Below are 8896 nucleotides of genomic sequence, written 5' to 3'. Positions count from 1 at the left end.
AACCTCCCTTTCCCCTCAGCATAGCTGGCTGAGGAATTCTGGGAGTTGAAGTCCACGAGTCATAAAAGAGCCAAGGTTGCCTACCCCTGCCCTATCGTATCTTGCAATTCTATGTCCTGCCACAGGAGGCGCTTCACTCATCGTACTTCCGCAGAGACATTCTTCGAAACTAGGCCGTTAATCGTGCAGTTTTGCTCTGCGCAAGCGTAAAGCCGCCGCCATGTTGAGGATGTGCTGAGAACGGGAGTCTGCGAGAGGGGCCTGAGTGGGTTGAAGGGCCTCCGGTGCTGTCTCGCCTTGCTCGAAACGAAGTCAGGCCAGACCAGGTTGTGTCTATTTTTTTAAAAAATAACTTATACATATGTATTTTTACGCAATGAGGCCGTTGGTTTCCGGATATAAACAGACCATGAAATTTGGGGAAGGAGTGCGCAGACGCGACGAACGCGAGCAGAATCCGGATGTTCAGAGGGAAGAGAGAAAAAGGTTAACGGCGAAGAGCATGCGCAGTAGACCAGCGCAGTAGAGGGAAACGCAGCTCTTTTTCCATAGAGGTGGCGATAACAACAGCTGCCCCTCTTCAGATGCATTAGGCTACAGCTTCCATTGTATGTGGTAGTGTCAGACTGCTTTGGATTGTTCAGCATCTCTGAAGTTGGGTGGGAAGGGGTCAATTGATCCATTGATCTCATTAGCTGCAATAAAAAAGAGCAAACCTACCTAGGATTTCACTACAAGGTGTGCACCTCCATTCGATTGAATACAAGATTTGAGTTAAGCAAATAGATGGAATAGAGAGGTATTTTAACTGGAATAGGAAAATTCTGTTTTCCTGAAATTGCAGAGACCCTTTCCTAGTATCTGAATTAGCAGCTAACAGACCAGTGGAAAATGGGCTTGTCGGGTGGTAATTTGTCCCACATGTAAGGCTTTTAATGGCTCATTGTTCCCTTCCAAAATTGTTTCTGATGTAAAAGTTAGCTATAAGGTGGTAGAGATATTTGTTAGTGTCACTTTAGCTCTGTTGGTAAAATAGGAAAAATATGATTAATAAATAATACATATAAGAACCAGGAGGCTATGATTTCCTGTATTTACTTTTACTTGAAATTGAATGTGTATGTATGTTTCCATTCCATTGGTGAGAAGGTTTGTTTCAGTACAAATACATTGGAAGTCTAATGCTTTCTAATTTTACTCCATAGGTTCCATCTTCCTCAGGCTGCTTCTGCCATGGGGGATGTGAAGAATTTCCTATATGCTTGGTGTGGCAAGCGAAAAATCACCATTGCTTATGAGATCCGTGCCGTGGGCAACAAGAACAGGCAGAAATTTGTGTGTGAGGTGAGCATGTAATGACTGCCTGGAATAATTATTCACCAGCTCCTTTCACAAAGATTTATCTAAACTTTCTAAACTTGTATTACATAGAGGGCTACAAAAGTTGCCTTAGCTAGAAATAGAGGGAGAAAGACTTAGAAATGAAATGTATTTATTTAGATACCGGTACAAGCCAGTCCAGGTTAAACCCTTGTTTGAGTCCTATATTTCAGGGAGAGTTAAGCATGTGTTTAGCCTTCCTAGTTAAATTAATAATACTAAAAATGATTTACCTACATAAATTATGCCTTTGTTACTTCATTCAGATTCCATCCCACCTGAAAGTTGAACATTAAGGTGGCTTGCAAAATGAAACAAAAATATCTAAAGTATAATGAAATGATAGCTAAAACATTTAAATGATATAATATCTGATACTTAGAAAAATCTAATTTAGAGGAAAGATTTATTTTTTATATTTGCATCATGACTGGAACTTGCTGGAAAGAAAGCAGAGGTAGAGACTTGGGTCATAATGGAAAAAAATCAGAACCTCTATTGATCATTTGACTAATCCAAAAAAGTTGGTCATAGAGTGAATTGAACAAGTGTGCAATTGTTGTTGGGTAAGAGCAGCAGTACATATTGCTACTGATCTCATCTGAATTGCACTTTTATGTCAAATAGACCATGGAAGCTGCAAATACAAATCCTGCTGTAGGGTTTGCTGTAGGATTAAGGTTGCTTTAAGAAGACTTGCACTGCTGTGTTAATTTCATCTTGTTCTGAACTTTATACAACAAGCACATATGTTGCTGAAGTTATTTAGCAATATATTTACATATAATAGGTTCGTGTGACAGGCTTCAACTATATTGGTATGGGCAATTCCACCAACAAGAAAGATGCTCAGACTAATGCTGCAAGAGACTTCCTTAATTATCTTGTTCGAGTGAATGAAATCAAAAGTGAAGAAATTCCAGCTTTTGGAGTAAGTTATGCTACCATCTGCAGAATATGTGTTATTTTATCATTTATAGTGGTTATGTTGTTGTTTGTTACTTTGCACACTATTTTGCTATTTGGGGAGGAGAGGCAGTATAAAGCAGTATTTTTATTAATAGCAATACTTGAAACTTTTTTTCAAAATCTATTTTAAGAGAGACCATATTTGGAAGTCACAATTTTTTCTTTTCTCTCCATAGAAGTTGCTTTCTGTCCTTCCTTTCAGATACTGAATATTTTGAATTATACAAAATTTATTTTGAAAAGGAAAAAAGACACCACTGGGAGAAAGAATGGCATTTATTCAGAAATATTTTTTGTTTAGAATTCAATGGAATTTATATATTATATGTGCATTCAGGATTAGAGGCTTAGATTTCATGAAGGACATTTTGCACCTTTAAAAATGTTAACGTTTTTTTTAATTACTCAACTTAAAGGCTACATTCTTTCTTAGTAACAAAATTACTGTTATAATTTATACATTACTGCTATACAGTAATTCTTGAGGATGTGTCTGGCTTGAAAATATACTCTATAATAGGAGTTCAGATTGCACTTCTACAGAGCTTTTGATCATGCTTAGGCAGGAGCAGTGGGTACGCCAACTGAAGGTGCCTCTGGAGCAGAAGTTGGAGATGGACCTGACATTCCTCTGGGAGGGCCAGCTCCCCCTCATTTGGCTCTCAAATCAGAAACAGGTAAGTCATTCAACCTCTGCACACTCAGTATGTTACCAAACAAATTAAAACTGTGCTTATTAGGCATCCAACATAATAATTAACTGACTGACATAGTGGCTTTTTTATACTTAATCTGGATTCACATCAGAGTTCTTGACAAAATATTTTTCTGTATTTATAAAACCTGTGTTTTCCTTTAGCAAAAAGTTGATTCACATAGATTCAAATGTCAAAGTTTCTGAATTTCTTTTTGTTTATTAAATTTATTCGCCATCCTTGTCATTGTTACACAGCTCTGGGCATCTTATAATGCATAAAACTATAGTATAAAAGATTTAAACAGGTAAACAGATCTATATGATATTTCTAAAGTTTATTCATTTTATTTTAAAGTTCTTTATACTCTGCTTTACAGACCTCCAAATATCAGGAAGCAGGGTAAACAAAATTTGGAGAAAAAGCTAAAATAATTCTTTTTTCCTGCATTTTTTCCTAATCTAAATTCCTGAAATACTTGTCCTTGGGATTAGAGAAAAACTGGAATTTCTAATCACAAAAAAATCAAACATCTATTTATATTTGGCATGTATTCTTTCACACTTAAAACAAGTAATTTAAAAAGATAGAGTTGACCAACTTTAAATATCTTGTAAATAGAGAGAATGAACCCTCTTCCTCCTTTCCCCAGACCTAAGCTACAATTCCTGTTTCTTCTACTTTATTAGGAGTCATTACGATAAATAAAGATCTAGTTGTCACTGTTCTCACATCTGTTGAATTTGATATAATCACAAATTACCGTATATACTTGAGTATAAGCCGACTCGAGTATAAGCCGAGACCCCCAATTTTACCCCCAAAAACTGGAAAAAGTTATTGACTCGAGTATAAGCCGAGGCTGGGAAATGCAGCAGCTGGAGGCTGGATCCCCCGAAAGACGTCTCTGCTGAGATGAGAGAACGGGGTGGCAAGCCGCCGAGAGAATGGGGCGGTGGAGTGCTCCGCTGAGAGAATGGGGCGGCTTGCTGTTCTCTCGGTGCAGCACGGAAGAGGCTGGATCTCGCGAAAGAAGTCTCCGCTGAGCGAGAGAATGAGGCGTCTCAGTGCCCATTTTCTCGGCGAAGACTTCTTTCGGGGGATGCAGCTTCTGCCGCCCCTTTCTCTCAGCTGCCCAGTGGAACAGCTTGCCACCAGAAATCAAGAGTGCTCCATCACTGGAGGTTTTTAAGAAGAGACTGGACATTCACCTGTCTGAGATGGTATCGGTCAGTGGTGGCGAAACTTTTAGAGACCGAGTGCCCAAACCGCAAGCCAAAACCCACTTGTTTATCACAAAGTGCCAAGGCAGCATCGGCATTCTGGTGCCCTCGGGGGAGGGGACAGGGAGGCGCCTCTGAGTGCTGCCTCTGGCACGAAAAAAAGGGGGAGCAAAAAATGGGCCACTGTACCGCAAGGCACAAAAACGCCAACCGCCGCGCCGCAGGGTGCAGATACAAGGCACCGCACCACGTGAGAACGGGGCTGGGCTAGTGAGTATCACGCAGGCACTAGCCCCGCCCCCTTTGCAGCATGTGCCTGCTCGTGGCCCCGTGCACGCATACACGCATGTAAAATGCTTCCCCCTCCCTTTTCTTCCAGTCCACCAACCGACAAGGACCTGCTGCTGGCAGCGGTGGTGGCGCACGTGCCAACAGAGAGGGCTCTGAGTGCCACCTCTGGCAGGCGTGCCATAGGTTCACCACCACTGGTATAGGTCCTCCTGCTTGAGCAAGGGGCTGGACTAGAAGACCTCCAAGGTCCCTTCCAGCTCTATTCTATTCTATTCTATTCTATTCTATTCTATTCTATTCTATTCTATTCTATTCTATTCTATTCTCTTTCTATATTTCTATTCTATTCTATTCTATTCTATTCACTTTCTATATTTCTATTCTATTCTATTCTATTCTATTCTATTCTATTCTATTCTATTCTATTCCATTCACTTTCTATATTTCTATTCTATTCTATTCTATTCTATTCTATTCCATTCCATTCCATTCCATTCCATTCCATTCCATTCTATTCTTATTACCATTCTCTATTCTATTCTATTCTATTCTATTCCATTCACTTTCTATATTTCTATTCTATTCTATTCTATTCTATTCTATTCTATTCTATTCTATTCCATTCACTTTCTATATTTCTATTCTATTCTATTCTATTCTATTCTATTCTATTCTATTCCATTCCATTCCATTCCATTCCATTCCATTCTATTCTTATTACCATTCTCTATTCTATTCTATTCTATTCTATTCTATTCTATTCTATTCTATTCTATTCTATTCACTTTCTATATTTCTATTCTATTCTATTCTATTCCATTCACTTTCTATATTTCTATTCTATTCTATTCTATTCTATTCTATTCACTTTCTATATTTCTTTTCTTTTCTATTCTATTCTATTCACTTTCTATATTTCTATTCTATTCTATTCTGTTCTGTTCTACGTTCTGTTCCAATCCATTCCATATTTTCTATTCCATTCTGTTCCACTGTCAGAGCCCATCGGAGGCAACCCAGTCAGCCCACACAGGAGTTACACTAAGGCTACGCAGCCTCTCCTCTCAACCTGAACCCCTCCTTACCTTTCCTTTTATCTGCATCCTATTTTTAACTGCCGGCTCTGCCCAGCCCTATTTTGTCCTTGAGCACTCGTGAGCTCATCAAGAACAGAAGGTAACCGTGGGGGGAAAGGCAGGGCAAGATCTGCAAGATCCCCATTTGCATTTGACTTTGCCATCCCATCTGGTTCGAGATAACACACCACAGAGAGAGAGAGAGAGAGAGAGAGAGAGAGAGAGAGAGAGAGAGAGAGAGAGACGCACACCTCAGCAAAAAAGAAAGAAAGAAAAAGAAGTAGTAGAAGAGGCAGAGAGCCCATGTGGGTAGGAGTGAGGATGGGGAAAAACAGCAAGAAGACTGGGTGGGGTGGGTTAATCACTAAACCTTCCAGTGTTTAACCAAAGCAGCTTTTGCATTTGTCAAGCTCTGCTAGCAGGGCACTGGACGGGCCTGGCGGAGCTGCTGAAGGTGAACGGGAGAAGGTGAGTCTTCGTCGAGAAAATCTCAGCGCCCATTTTCTCGGCGAAGACTTCTTTCGGGGGATGCAGCTTCTGCCGCCCCTTTCTGTCAGCTGCCCTGTGACAGAGGCTGGATCCCCCGAAACAAGTCTCCGCTGAGACGAGAGAACAAGGCGTTTCTCTTCCCCCCCCCCCCGCTTTTGCCGCTTGTGTGTGTGTGTGTGTGTGTGTGTGACAGGCTGGATCCCCCGAAACAAGTCTCCGCTGAGACGAGAGAACAAGGCGTTTCTCTCTCCCCCCCCCGCTTTTGCCGCTTGTGTGTGTGTTTGTGTGTGTGTGTGTGTGTGTGACAAGAGGCTGGATCCCCCGAAACAAGTCTCCGCTGAGACGAGAGAACAAGGCGTTTCTCTCCCCCCCCCCCCCCCCGCTTTTGCCGCTTGTGTGTGTGTGTGTGTGACAGGCTGGATCCCCCGAAACAAGTCTCCGCTGAGACGAGAGAACAAGGCGTTTCTCTCCCCCCCCCCCGCTTTTGCCGCTTGTGTGTGTGTGTGTGTGTGTGTGTGTGTGACAGAGGCTGGATCCCCCGAAACAAGTCTCCGCTGAGACGAGAGAACAAGGCGTTTCTCTCTCCCCCCCCCGCTTTTGCCGCTTGTGTGTGTGTGTGTGTGTGTGTGTGTGTGTGACAGAGGCTGGATCCCCCGAAACAAGTCTCCGCTGAGACGAGAGAACAAGGCGTTTCTCTCTCTCCCCCCCCCGCTTTTGCCGCTTGTGTGTGTGTTTGTGTGTGTGTGTGTGTGTGTGTGTGACAGAGGCTGGATCCCCCGAAACAAGTCTCCGCTGAGACGAGAGAACAAGGCGTTTCTCTCTCCCCCCCCGCTTTTGCCGCTTGTGTGTGTGTGTGTGTGTGTGTGACAGAGGCTGGATCCCCCGAAACAAGTCTCCGCTGAGACGAGAGAACAAGGCGTTTCTCTCTCCCCCCCCCCCCGCTTTTGCCGCTTGTGTGTGTGTGTGTGTGTGTGACAGAGGCTGGATCCCCCGAAACAAGTCTCCGCTGAGACGAGAGAACAAGGTGGATCCAGCCTCCGCCGGCATGCAGGCAAATCCTGCTAAAGGGCTTTTCCCCCTCCACTGGATCCGCGCTCCGCAAGCCTCTGCCGGCGGCAGGGCGCGGATCCAGCCGGCGGCAGAGGCTTGCGGAGCGCGGATCCAGTGGGGGGGAAAAGCCCTTTAGCAGGATTTGCCTGCATGCCGGCGGAGGCTGGATCCGTGCTCCACAAGCCTCTGCCGCCGGCTGGATCCGCGCCCTGCCGCCAGCAGAGGCTTGCGGAGCGCGGATCCACCCTCCGCCGGCATGCAGGCAAATCCTGCTAAAGGGCTTTTCCCCCCCACTGGATCCGTGCTCCGCAAGCCTCTGCCGGCGGCAGGGCGCGGATCCAGCCGGCGGCAGAGGCTTGCGGAGCGCGGATCCACCCTCCGCCGGCATGCAGGCAAATCCTGCTAAAGGGCTTTTCCCCCCCACTGGATCCGCGCTCCGCAAGCCTCTGCCGCCGGCTGGATCCGCGCCCTGCCGCCGGCAGAGGCTTACGGAGCGCGGATCCACCCGCTTTGTGTTACCTGCCATGAAACCAGTCCTTGCAGGCGTCGCACTCTATCATGAAGCGGGTTACATCGTAGGGCAGCCAGGCAGCGGAAAGAAGCAGGCAGGCAGGGCGCGGAGGTCCGGAGACCTGCCGACGTTTGGGGAGGTTTGGGGAGGTGCGCGCGCACCTCCCCAAACCTCCCCAAACTTCGGCAGGTCTCCGGACGGCGGCGGCTTGGGAGAGGTGCGCGCGATCCCAGAAGCACCGAAGCCTCGGCCGCGCGCAAGTCCTCGGTAAGTTCTTTTTTTTTGTTCACTGGAGTATAAGCCGAAGTGGATTTTTTCAGCCCAAAAGTGGGCTGAAAAATTCGGCTTATACTCAAGTATATACGGTATATAGTCAATCTTGAAAGCTGTTCAGCAAGCAAATGTCCATTACTTTCTTTACTAATAAGGGTGCTGTATTGCCACATTTCCAAATGAGGCTTATTAGGACAGGACAAAGACAGGATTTGTGAGGTTCGGATATTTATATTAAAATTATCTGCATCACAGATGTTAATTCTATTAGTAAACATGTTTTTTTTCCTCCCATTGCTAGATGCTGCTGCTATTTCTACTGAAACAACAGTTGGAAATTCTGGCTATGGGGGAGCTCAGTGGGACCGTGGAGCTAACTTGAACGATTATTATTCCCGGAAGGAAGAACAGGAGGTCCAGGCTGTAAGGATTTTTTTCTCGACTTATTAACCAAGCCTAATTTTCATTATAAATGAAAATTCTGCCTTCACTGGGAGGGTCGTCTGAGTTAGCCCGGGAGTTCATGGCCTCCATGACGGCCATGGGGCTGACCCAAGTTATTGAGGGCCCGACTCATGTGGGGGATCATACTCTCGACCTGGTGTTCCTATCTGGACAGTGGCTGGATGATCTGGATGGGGGTTCACCATTGCTCCCCTGTCATGGTCAGATCATTACCTCCTGCGGCTGGTCTTCCGTTATGCCACCCCCCGCTGCTGGGCTGCGGAACCGACCAGGTGGTTCCGCCCCAGGCGCCTAATGGACCCGGAACGGTTCCAGAGGGTGCTTGGGCCTATACCCATCACCCTTACCCACAGCCCAGTCGATGTCCTGGTGGATGCCTGGGAAAGGGCAGCCGCCGGGGCACTTGACTGTGTTGTACCCTTGCGACCTCTGACCCGGCGCAGATCCCGTTGGGCTCCATGGTTCTCTGCGGAG

The 8896-nt window shown here is 45.4% G+C and overlaps 1 protein-coding gene across 3 annotated transcripts in view; it reads left to right on the top strand.

Annotated features, from left to right (window-relative positions):
- Window positions 1–223: 223 nt before the first annotated feature.
- DHX9 (DExH-box helicase 9) overlaps window positions 224–8896 on the top strand; it is a 53164-nt gene continuing 44491 nt past the window's right edge. The window contains exons 1-5 of one of the 3 annotated variants that reach the window (XM_081324967.1): window positions 224–326; window positions 1206–1344; window positions 2171–2311; window positions 2912–3026; window positions 8259–8380. In XM_081324967.1, the coding sequence (XP_081181093.1) occupies window positions 1234–1344; window positions 2171–2311; window positions 2912–3026; window positions 8259–8380 (489 nt within the window). In that variant the 5' untranslated portion in view covers window positions 224–326; window positions 1206–1233. Of the gene's footprint in view, window positions 327–415; window positions 739–1205; window positions 1345–2170; window positions 2312–2911; window positions 3027–8258; window positions 8381–8896 lie in introns of those variants that run through there. The other 2 variants (XM_081324969.1, XM_081324968.1) reach the window with 2 other exon arrangements.

This window comes from Vipera berus (assembly GCF_964194415.1).
Source record: "Vipera berus genome assembly, chromosome: 3".
In the NCBI taxonomy this organism is placed as follows: Eukaryota; Metazoa; Chordata; class Lepidosauria; order Squamata; family Viperidae; genus Vipera; species Vipera berus.
This window is presented reverse-complemented; position numbering and strand designations above follow the sequence as displayed.